The sequence below is a fragment of the Abramis brama genome (assembly GCF_963993115.1).
Source record: "Abramis brama genome assembly, chromosome: 3".
Taxonomy (NCBI): Eukaryota; Metazoa; Chordata; class Actinopteri; order Cypriniformes; family Leuciscidae; genus Abramis; species Abramis brama.
Window position 1 is genome coordinate 21524835 of NC_139965.1, and position 12492 is coordinate 21537326.

Sequence of the window (12492 nt, forward strand, 5' to 3'; positions counted from 1 at the left end):
TCTTCACCAACAAAACAACAGCTATCAGCAGTCAGTTCTCAGCTCCACACACACAGGAACCCAGACCGACCCCTTCCACAGCCAATATCCCTCTGTCCTCCTTTTCTTCGCTAACCGAGGAAGAAGTATCTACACGCCATCTCTCCCACACTTCTACCATCACTCACACACATCAACTCATCCCTCCATACTGGCACTTTCCCCACAGCATTCAAGCAGGCTCGGGTTACTCCACTGCTTAAAAAACCAACGCTAAACACATCATTTGTAGAGAATTACAGACCTATCTCTCTCCTACCATTCATTGCGAAGACACTTGAAAGAGCTGTTTTCAACCAAGTAACATCCTTTTTGTCTCTAAACAACCAGCTGGATGTCAACCAATCCGGCTTCAAGAAAGGGCATTCAACTGAGACTGCATTACTGTCAGTCACAGAAGCCCTACGGATCGCAAAAGCTGCTTCCAAATCTTCAGTCCTCATTCTCCTGGATCTGTCTGCTGCCTTCGACGCTGTGAATCATCAGATCCTTATGTCCAGCCTCTCATCACTGGGCATCACAGGAACTTCACTCCACTGGTTTGAGTCCTATCTCACAGGTAGGTCCTTCAAGGTCGCATGGAGAGGCGAGGTATCCAGAGCACATCAACTGACCACAGGGGTTCCCCAGGGTTCAGTTCTTGGTCCCCTCCTCTTCTCCATCTACACCACATCACTGGGACACATCATACAGGCACACGGCTTCTCCTACCACTGCTATGCTGATGACACACAGCTCTTCCTCTCGTTTCAACCAGATGATCCCACAGTAGCTGCACGGGTCTCAAGCTGTCTGGCGGACATCTCCACATGGATGAAGGAACATCACCTGCAGCTCAACCTGGCAAAGACTGAGCTTCTCGTCCTCCCTGCCAATCCGTCTCTACAGCACGACCTCACTATCCAGCTAGATTCATCATCAATCACCCCATCAAGGTCGGTCAGAAATCTTGGAGTAACGTTTGATGACCAGCTGACCTTCACAGATCACATTTCAAAGACAGCTCGATCATGCAGGTTTGCACTGCACAACATCAGGAAGATCAGGTCTTTCCTAACTGAGCATGCAACACAACTTCTCGTCCAGGCCCTGGTCATTTCTAGGCTTGACTACTGTAATGCTCTTCTGGCCGGACTTCCAGCATGTGCAACCAAACCCCTACAGATGATCCAGAATGCTGCAGCTCGTCTTGTCTTCAACGAGCCCAAGAGGGCCCACGTCACTCCTCTGTTCATCTCTCTGCACTGGCTACCTCTCGCTGCTCGCATCAAGTTCAAGGCATTGACGCTTGCTTACAGATCTATCACAGGCTCAGCTCCCTCCTACTTTCACTCACTCCTACGAGTCTACATCCCTACCAGATGCCTACGATCGGTCAACGAGCGACGGCTCGTGGTTCCATCACAGAGAGCCACAAAATCACTTTCCAGAACATTCTCATTCACAGTTCCATGCTGGTGGAACGCTCTCCCCACCCTCATCCGGAATGCAGAATCCCTGACAACATTCAAAAGACAGCTGAAAACCTATCTATTCCGTGAGCACTTAACCTCATAAAAAAAAAAAAAAAAAAAAAAAAATTCTTTCCCTTTGAAACATCACTTATCAGGCTTATGCTACTCTGAATAATGCCTGAACTTCGTATTTTGAGCACTTCTTGCGTTGTTGTTTTTGCCTCTTCATGATGACTCGCTTAATTTAGTCCTAATTTGTAAGTCGCTTTGGATAAAAGCGTCTGCTAAGTGACTAAATGTAAATGTAAATGTAAGCATAAGTGTCAGTTACAAAGCTGTCTATGGAGAGACAGAAAGCTCTCAGATTTCATCAAAAATATCTTCATTTGTTTTCCTCATGTTTTTTGGGTTAACTGTCCCTTTAAATTCTACCCGAGTATAGATGACTATACAGCTATCATTCTATCACCACTTATAGTCTGGGATTGTGCAAAAGCATATTTCAGAGGTGGGACCATTTCATTCAAAAGTGCCAAGAAGAGAGAGAGGGTAGCTAAACAACAAGAATGAGAACACTAAACAATCTAAAGTTTAACCAAAGATATTATGAAAATGTCTATACGGTTAGTAGATTGTTAGTTACTAGATTTTTTATTTTTTTTTGTACAATATTTGAGGATCTTTGTTTGTTAATCTAATTACGATCAACCCCCCTTTACCACACCTGATGAAATGGCAGAATCTGACCTTGGTGATGGACATATAAATGAGTTCTATAAAAGTTTTAAAGAACTATGGGAGAATGATGGGAGATGTCATTTTCACCCCCTTACTGCCGATGGAAATCAATTCGACGGGACTTACAAATTAGGTTCATGGATGAGACAATGAAATAACAGTGAAGTTTGATAACATGATTTTATTTCTCATTATAATGAATTAGCCGCAAGTAACAATGTTCTAATTTAGGCTACTACCCCGTACATTTCACTTTACTTGTCAAATTAAATGGTGGGGTAACGCAGCACAGTTTCATGCGTTTAAACCAATTATACTAAAAGTACATTTGAACGTATAAAGTGAATATGGATAAAACGGAGGCTATAGATATCAAATAGTCAAATAAAAAAAAATCCAAATTAAAAGCAGGTTTAATGGGTCAAGAATGGGTTGAAGTACTTGGGTATCTTTATCCCCTCCTCCTTAGACCAATTATAAAATACAAAATAAAAATTTGAAGAACTACACAAATCATTTAGCATGTCTAAGAAAATTTCATCTGCAGCTAGTATTGGTCATCTTAATGACTTTGTACCATCCCATTCAGACGCAGGTTTCAAAAAGTGGTCTCAATATGGACTAAGCCATCTGCATCAAATATTCCGCAATGATGCACTTAAAGGGGTGATAGAATGCAAAACCAAGTTTACCTTGGCATAGTTGAACAACAACAGATCAGTGGGTAAAATGGCCATACACAGATTTTTTAAATCCTATATCACCTCCTTAATATGAAAATCTCAAAACTTTAAACTGCAGCTGTAAAACGGTCGGATCTCAAATCAGCTCAGATGTGATGTAACACTTGGGGGGATTTCCTTATTTGGATCTGGTCTGTACCTTTTTTTACGCCCCTAAATTTGCATACGCAGGCCACTTTCGGGTCTCAGGAATATCAATGGTGGTCGTGCAGTCAGACACAGTTTAGCCGCAATGGCTCGAGAATGACGAGTTCTCGTGGTGGTTAAAGCCAGTGCCTGGAAATGTATACGAATCAAACTGCACTGTTTGTTGAAGATGTTTTAAACTGGGTACAATCAAAGTGAAAGTAAGTCACAGACGCTTAACACACAATCATCATCATTAAAAGTAAAAAACCGAAATGATCTTACCAGGGCTGTTGCTGCTCTCTCTTATTGCAGTCTTTGATTTAGAAATTTTAGCTGATGATCAATAAAATGCAGCTCATATCTGTTGCTTTCAGTGACGTGCACTCCATTAAATCTGCATATAGCGTGGGAATTGAAGAGCGAATTTAAATCCGTTTTGCAAAAACACATTTATGTGACCAGGTGTAAACAGCCCCTTGGATATTGTCTACTCTGCTATGAAAAGCTCACTGTATATTGTAATAATAAATAGCATTTGTGACAGCAATGATATTTTGTGATGTATATACACAAGCAACCTCAATATATATATATGTGTGTGTGTGTGTGTGTGTGTGTGTGTGTGTGTGTGCGCATTGCAGGTTTGGTCTTAAATTTCATATAAGGTGGTATTAAAAAGGTCTTTAAAAGACTCAAATTTGATTTGTATATATCTGTAGACACCCTGTAGCTATTGTTATCTAGCAGGTACAGTTAGTGTGACAGTTTGGTTTAATTGAAATATTTATTCGATAGTAGTTTAGAAACACAGTGAGTGCTGCCAATCTTCTTTTTTTTTTTTTTAAAGAAATACAAAGTGGACTTGATCAAAATACGTGTTATTCATGAAATACATGATCATGATACCTGTTATTTTCATCAAAGAATTCAAATAACACTTTACAGGTAAAGGAGAAATGGGAGGCTGAAATTAACAGAACGATTTCTCTCGAGACTTGGCAGGAAGCTTGTAGAGAGGCACATATTGTGACCAGCTCTAATATCTGAAGGGACTAGGGAGTTCAAATGGAAGTTTTTTTTTTTTTTTTTTAACTCCACAGATAATAGCAAAATGGAATCCATCCTGTTCAGACAAATGTTGGAGAAACTGTGGACAGTAGTATGTTGGTAACCACACCCATATTTTGTGGTCGTACAAAATTATGAAATTATTGGAAGGATGCATTTACATATATATGATCAATATTTGCTAAAAAGTAGTACCAATTTACTGAGCCCAAACTTTTGGTTGATAATGTACCTGGATAGCGAGCAGGAGCAGGAGCAGGAGCAGGAGCACTTGAAGTAGCCGTTTGCCAGCTACGGTTCTCAGGTAATGGTGGGCGATTATCTGCATTTATCTGGTCTGCAAAAAAAGCAAAGCAAAAAAGAACAAACATAAATGGGTGACTGGGTTCAATGTATCCTTAAGTAAGCCATTAACAAAAAAAAAATATTATCTGAACTGTTTGGTTAGTATGGATCAATATATTTCACTTTTAAAATTATAGAAACTTATTTTGCAGCTTTAAACCTCAGAAAACTAACTGCATCAACTCGATCTGCATTTCTCACCCAGTTTTGGCAGTTCCACACCCCATGCCTGTGCAACATGCTCCAGGAGCAGGCATGTGATCTTTCTGTGGGCGACGGCATTCCAGTGTACACCGTCTTTCATCCGGTGTTGCAGGCTGAAACGAAACTGGAAGTGCAAGTCCAGCACATCAAAGCCGAACTTGTTGGCAAGAGTGGCTCCGAAGTAATTGGCTTCAATCACATCAAATCTTAATGAAGGACCCATATGTTCAATCTGAGTTTGTGGGCAAGATGAAAATGGATTATTGACTCTCATCACTGTTCATGATGGTTCATCGACCAACCATTATGTTTTAGTAACCCACCTCTGGGACCAGGAAACCTCCCAAAATCTTCTTTCCCAGGGGCATAGTCATGTTCCACACAACCAGGCTCTCTTCTGGCAAAATGGTCTTTAGCTTCATGAAGAACTTGTTGAGGTTTTCTTTGTACTCCAAGGCCCATTCACGGCTGTACCTGTGCAGTTAAACAAATATCATGTTAACTGAAAAATAATTATGAAATGCTTAATATCTTATGTCTGTAACAAGGCGTAATGACGAGTACTCCTACCTGGATATGTCCCATACACAAGAGTTTACAATAACTAGGTCTGGTTTTATGCCCTGTTCAAAGTCAGCTAGGATGCTGTCCATGTACCGTGAGAAAACTTGGGTCACAAAATAGAATCTGATCAAGTGGTGATCTGTGCGGTACTGTCTCACTTCTCTATACGCAGTGCCATTATTCATCTGGCCCAACTGGCCACCTTCCACCAGGCAATCCTGTTCGAACGAAATCTCACCCTAGGATATATGGATAAGATAGATGCATCATCAGACATTGCCTAGCCAGGAAACTCTATATGAGATGAGATAATATTCCTATCCTTCACATACACAGCAGCTTCATTTGCTCCATTTATTGATTAGGCCTACATTGAAAAAAAACAAAAAAAAAACACACAAAAAAAAACCCAACTGTATATTTGTTAATAAGTCTTTTGCAAAAATATCCTGGACAACCTACCTGGTTTTTAGCTGGTCATCAGATGGTCAACAAGCTACTATGTCCCAAAAACAAGCTTGACAACCTTAAAATGATATGGCCACCTGGAACTGTAGCTGGTCTAAAATGGCCTAAAGTTACCAGTTTACACCAGTTAAAAAACAGCTGCCATATTGGCTACCAAACATAGTCTCTGAATCTGGATTTTCCAACAAAATAATTTTCTAAATTTAAAAGATTAAATGTTTGAACATGTACATTTTATGATTAGCAAAAGGAGACAATTAATGAAACATGCATTCAGATACTGACCTTGGTCTTTAACTGGGACGAACTTAAATATGCGTCTCTCTGTAGGATTAGGACTAAATCCTTGTAGGCAGAGCGCTGAACTGGAGAGAAAATCAAGTTATTCTTATTTGTAAAAAAGAAAATCAAGTGTAACGTTAGTTTAGAGTGGGAAATCACGAAGGCCATTACTATCACAATATTAATCTCCGTCAGTAGGCCTACTCACTTGAGTCTCCTAACACCACAACAAACTTGTTGTGAAGCAGTTGAGCCACAGGCCTCATCGTGCTGTTACCTGTCTCACACTGAAATCATAGTAACGTTAATTAATTGAAAAGCAAAACACACGCAAACTGTGTAACAACAAATGACAATTCGATAAACTTTGGGTTTGAAACGTTAACCCGGGTTTCCTTGTCTCAAACACCATAAATCCCCAAAACATACCTGTTAAAACCAAGAATTCCGTAAAAGATGAGCGAGGATAAATTGCGTGTCGTAACTGTAAAGGGTGTGAAGAAAAATAAGATATTGCTCCCCTTGCGGTTAATATGGGCAAAACATGCTAATTAGCTTCTTAGACTTCATTTGGTCGGTCTAATTAAAGTGATCTCTCGCCTTTAATCTATTCAAAGAGGAAAACTTCAGCTCCATTATAACAAACAGAAAGTACACTTTATAGAAAACATACACTAACTCACAGTAAACTAATATTGTACTTATGAAGTTTACTTGCTTTTTGTTATTTTTACAGAAAAAAAATATTTGATAATATATTTAGATAATAATATAGATTCAATTCCAAATATTTTAGAATAGTGGCACCATGATAAAAAAAAAAAAGTACAGAGAAATTATACAAATGTTAAAATGAGTACATGTGTAAAAAAAAAACTTACTCAGTAAAGTCAACAGACATAACCAAAATGTATTTGAGTACAACTAAATATTTCCTTAAAAAAGTTTCTATGAAATAAAAAACTTTTGAATTAACTTTTTATTCCTTTTATTGTTTATTTATTGTCTGTTGATTCCAATTTCATCAACAATTTAGGCTACACATTTCTAAACTTAATTTGTGAAATCTTTGCACATAATTCTCATACAAAAAGGCAGAAACAATTAATTGTCATAATTAAAGTACATATTCATATTAAAGCACTTCTCATGTTGCTGGCTATGTGGTATTTCTCATTTGTAAATCACTCTAGATTGAAGAATCTGCTAAATAAATATATGTTGGCTACGTGTACACCAGGAACATCCTTCCATATCAATTTACAAATTCAATTACAAAACCATATATACAGTTATGCTTAACATTTACAATTGAAGTACAATCAAACAACAGCCATATGTCACCAGTCAGATATAATACCAATCTGTGGTTCATGTAAAGTGCTTTTATACTGAGGTTTATTCACAATATTATTGCAAGGTTCTGTAAAAGACCTCTAACCCTCAAGGCCAAACAGCGTCACGTATTTCTTTAGTCGATCTGTCACAAATTCATCATTGCGAGGCAGCTTCTTCATGAACTCATGAATGGCTTTCACTGATTCTTTAAAACCCCATGTCTCAACAACCAAACTCGCCAATTCACATCTGTCGTTCGCTTCGATTTAAGATCCTCCATGATTTCACCAAGATCAGATATCCAGTTTTTTTTCTTAGACACAAAAGTAGAAAAATAATTACCAGGTGTTAAATTGTTTTAAAATGAGAATTTCAAAGAGAATTTTGTTTAGAATAATTTCAATAGGTTTTTACAGTGTACAAAACAAAAATGTCTTACCTGTTTTTCTTGAGAATTATCAGAATATTTCTGAAGTAATTTTAGCCCTTTCCTTATTTTTAAAGATGAATTTTAATTTGCAGTTCAGTCACATCTGTATCTTATAAAGTCCTCAAATGTAGAATGGTGATTACCATCATGCAAGAGTTTAATAATTTCCCCTAAAAGGTAAAAAAAAAAAAAAAAAACATACAAAAAAAAGGCTGTACATCATTTTCTAATATTAGTAAAAATCAAAGCATTTTTCATTTCCTGTGCCAATGGACATGTGCCCCATTAGCTTCACAGTGTGATAAAACAACTAAAAGACATCAAAATAAATGTCTTTGTGGTGAAAGAACCTGCTGGTTCAAATATAGATTATAGGTGTGGATAAGCAAATGTCTGGGACAAACAATCTCTGAATTTATAAACATTGTTTGGACTCTTTGGTTATTTTTGAGATCAGAATATACTGTACTCTGTAATTCAGCACTCTTGTTGTTGATTTTTTATCTGTTGACCAAACAAGAATATGTGAAGTTTATTAAAAATCTACAAAGGCAAAAGCACAACAAATTAAGAGGTTTTGTGTATTAAGTGTTGTGTATTATGGCCACACACAATGAGATATCGTCTCGATGGACTTAATATCTGTAAGGATGTAGTCTCTCTCGTGTACATGGATATCGATGTTTCTGCTTCATGACTAAGTTGTTCACTGGCCAGTTGGGGGCAGCAGCTGAATTGTTAGCACCTAAAAAAACAAAATCAGCCTTTTAGCACAATAATACTCTAATATTAGATCCTGATGATTTGAGAAAAGAATAAAATCTGTACCTCTGTAAAAGGTTTCCCTTTCAAAGTTGTGGTGGTAACCTGCAGTCATGTGCGGTGGCAGATAATCACGGCAGAACTGTGATCTGAAGCCATTGACCATCCTTTGACCCTGCGTCCAGACTGGACCTGGAAGATGAGAATAAAAATGGTCACTTTAATACAGTAGTCAACATTTGAAGTGGATCAAAACCTTTCATGAAAGTTATACATGAATTTTGAACAATACCCGTTCTTGTCTTAGGACAACTTTGATGAACTTTTTTGATTCACTTCAAATGTTGACTACTGTATAAACAAAATAACCAAACATGACTGAAAACTACAATATCCCCCATGCTTTCTAAAAGCTGTACAATTAGTAGTTCAAAATTAGCCATTATGAGGATTATTACATTGGTTGAGTGAATTTTCTCAAGAGTGGTTGATTGTTACCATAGTTGTAGTGGATGGCGGGCATCACAGGCGGATAAAAGCACCTCTGGTTCCTATACGGACCTGTTAAAAAAGGCATGTTTTGAATTACTGGGGGGGGTAAATATTTAAAAAAAAATATTTTATTTATTTTTAAAATATTTCTATATTTCTCTTGCAGTCTAACTGTACGTTCACACCGCCGCCGACTTGAGCTGCAAAGAAGCTCTGGCCGCCCTGTCAAGGACGCTTGTCTAAAAGTACGGGGAAGCTTGTTGACGCTTTGGCCGCTCTGAAGTCTGTGTCACACCATGAAATGTAAACAGAAAAAAAACAAGCAATACATTGACACTAGAAACCTTTTATAATGACAGCATTTTTATAACCGTTTTGGTCACATTTGGTCGGGAAAAAATAATAATTAGCTATTATTATATATATATGCCTTGTCAAGCGCGCCCTGTTAAACTGACAGGACTTAAAAACACATGCAAATGATAAACTTTCACACTATGATGGTTAAACTGTGCAATTAATCCGATAATGATAGGAAACCCAGCAACGGGCGATGATCAGCTTCTCCTCCATTTTCTCGGAACTAATGTTTTGGTAGGAACGAAAGTTTACATCGTATGTTTCTCCAGAATCAGCCAGCGCGAAGGACGTCTATATTCTGATTGGTTTCTGGCGTTTTGCCGCTGCTTGCCGCTGAACCGCATCATAGCTCATTACCATAAAGTTGAGCTACTTTCAACTTTCTGATTGACGCTCAAAACGCCCAAAACGTGACGCTGATGGATTTGACGCTCCTTGCAGCTGAGAGAAGCCAGCTTCCACTGAAAATGAATGACTTCCGGTAACTTTGGAAGCTCAAGTCGGCGGCGGTGTGAACGTACAGTAAGACTGCATTTATTAGATAAAAAAAAAAAAACAGCAATATTGTGAAATACAATTAGTATTTAAAATAACTGTTTTCTATTTAAATATATTTTAAAATGTAATTTATTCCTGCAAATCTGAATTTTTAGCATCATTACGGATCCTTCAGAAATACATCTGATAATGCTGATTTGGTGCTAAAGAAACATTTCATTTTATAATCAATGTTAAAAACAGTTGTGCTGCATCGCATTTTTCTGGAAACCAAGATAAATTGAATGATTCATTGATGAACAAAGTTCAAAAGAACAATTTATTTTTGCAACAATGCAAGTCTTTACTGTCACTTTGATCAATTTAATGCATCCTTGCTAAATAAAAGTATTACTTTATTAAAATTAAATAAACATTTACTGAGATTTACTTTACCCAAACTTTTGGTTGATAATGTACCTGGATAGCAAGCAGGAGCAGGAGCAGAAGCACTTGAAGTAGCCGTTTGCCAGCTACGGTTCTCAGGTAATGGTGGGCGATTTTCTGCATTTATCTGGTCTGCAAAAAAAGCAAAGCAAAAAAGAACAAACATAAATGGGTGAATAAATGTTCCATGCATCCGTAGGCAAGTCATTCATTAAAAATTTGATTATTTGAACGGTTTGGTTGGTATGGATCAATATATTTCACTTTCAAAATTACAGAAACTTATTTTGCCGCTTTAAACCTCAGATTATAACTAATTGCGCCAACTCAATCTGCATTTCTCACCCAGTTTTGGCAGTTCCACACCCCATGCCTGTGCAACATGCTCCAGGAGCAGGCATGTGATCTTTCTGTGGGCGACGGCATTCCAGTGTACACCGTCTTTCATCCGGTGTTGCAGGCTGAAGCGAAACTGGAAGTGCAAGTCCAGCACATCAAAGCCGAACTTGTTGGCAAGAGTGGCTCCGAAGTAATTGGCTTCAATCACATCAAATCTTAATGAAGGACCCATATGTTCAATCTGAGTTTGTGGGCAAGATGAAAATGGATTACTGACTCTCATCACTGTTCATGATGGTTCATCCTCTACCATCCTTTTTAGTAACCCACCTCTGGGACCAGGAAACCTCCCAAAATCTTCTTTCCCAGGGGCATAGTCATGTTCCACACAACCAGGCTCTCTTCTGGCAAAATGGTCTTTAGCTTCATGAAGAACTTGTTGAGGTTTTCTTTGTACTCCAAGGCCCATTTACAGCTGTACCTGTGCAGTGTAGTAAAACAAAAATCATGTTAATCAAAAAATAATTATGACATGCTAAATATCTTATGTCTGTAAGTCGGCACAATGACGAGCACTCCTACCTGGATATGTCCCATACACAAGAGTTGACAATAACTAGGTCTGGTTTTATGCCCTGTTCAAAGTCAGCTAGGATGCTGTCCATGTACCGTGAGAAAACTTGGGTCACAAAATAGAATCTGATCAAGTGGTGATCTGTGCGGTACTGTCTCACTTCTCTATACGCAGTGCCATTATTCATCTGGCCCAACTGGCCACCTTCCACCAGGCAATCCTGTTCGAACGAAATCTCACCCTAGGATATATGGATAAGATAGATGCATCATCAGACATTGCCTAGCCAGGAAACTCTATATGAGATGAGATAATATTCCTATCCTTCACATACACAGCAGCTTCATTTGCTCCATTTATTGATTAGGCCTACATTGGAAAGAAAAAAAAAAAGACCAAAACTGTATATTTGTTAATAGGTCTTTTGCAAAAATATCCTAGACAACCTACCTGGTTTTTAGCTGGTCATCAGATGGTCAACAAGCTACTATGTCCCAAAAACAAGCTTGACAACCTTAAAATGATATGGCCACCTGGAACTGTAGCTGGTCTAAAATGGCCTAAAGTTACCAGTTTACACCAGTTAAAAAACAGCTGCCATATTGGCTACCAAACATAGTCTCTGAATCTGGATTTTCCAACAAAATAATTTTCTAAATTTAAAAGATTAAATGTTTGAACATGTACATTTTATGATTAGCAAAAGGAGACAATTAATGAAACATGCATTCAGATACTGACCTTGGTCTTTAACTGGGACAAACTTAAATATGCGTCTCTCTGTAGGATTAGGACTAAATCCTTGTAGGCAGAGCGCTGAACTGGAGAGAAAATCAAGTTATTCTTATTTGTAAAAAAAAAAAAAATCAAGTGTAACGTTAGTTTAGAGTGGGAAATCACGAAGGCCATTACTATCACAATATTAATCTCCGTCAGTAGGCCTACTCACTTGAGTCTCCTAACACCACAACAAACTTGTTGTGAAGCAGTTGAGCCACAGGCCTCATCGTGCCGTTACCTGTCTCACACTGAAATCATAGTAACGTTAATTAATTGAAAAGCAAAACACACGCAAACTGTGTAATAACAAATGACAATTCGATAAACGTTGGGTTTGAAACGTTAACCCGGGTTTCCTTGTCTCAAACACCATAAATCCCCAAAACATACCTGTTAAAACCAATAATTCCGTAAAAGATGAGCGAGGATAAATTGCGTGTCGTAACTGTAAAGGGTGTG

General features: G+C 38.1%; 2 protein-coding genes across 2 annotated transcripts; both read right to left on the reverse strand.

Annotated features, from left to right (window-relative positions):
• Nucleotides 1-4694: 4694 nt before the first annotated feature.
• Nucleotides 4695-6511, reverse strand: fam113 (family with sequence similarity 113; the record flags this gene model as incomplete). The annotated part of the gene is made up of 6 exons (XM_084109623.1): nucleotides 6464-6511; nucleotides 6243-6321; nucleotides 6038-6117; nucleotides 5291-5523; nucleotides 5044-5194; nucleotides 4695-4952 (listed from the first exon to the last, which is right to left on the reverse strand). The coding sequence occupies exons 2-6, from the start codon at nucleotides 6298-6300 to the stop codon at nucleotides 4695-4697; spliced, it is 780 nt and encodes a 259-aa protein (XP_083965749.1). The 5' UTR covers nucleotides 6301-6321; nucleotides 6464-6511.
• A 1889-nt stretch (nucleotides 6512-8400) lies between these two features.
• Nucleotides 8401-12475, reverse strand: LOC311079550 (PC-esterase domain-containing protein 1A-like). The gene is made up of 10 exons (XM_084109083.1): nucleotides 12424-12475; nucleotides 12203-12281; nucleotides 11995-12074; nucleotides 11262-11494; nucleotides 11010-11160; nucleotides 10686-10920; nucleotides 10374-10472; nucleotides 9063-9125; nucleotides 8631-8756; nucleotides 8401-8547 (listed from the first exon to the last, which is right to left on the reverse strand). The coding sequence occupies exons 2-10, from the start codon at nucleotides 12258-12260 to the stop codon at nucleotides 8438-8440; spliced, it is 1155 nt and encodes a 384-aa protein (XP_083965209.1). The 5' UTR covers nucleotides 12261-12281; nucleotides 12424-12475; the 3' UTR covers nucleotides 8401-8437.
• Between the last annotated feature and the right edge of the window lie 17 nt (nucleotides 12476-12492).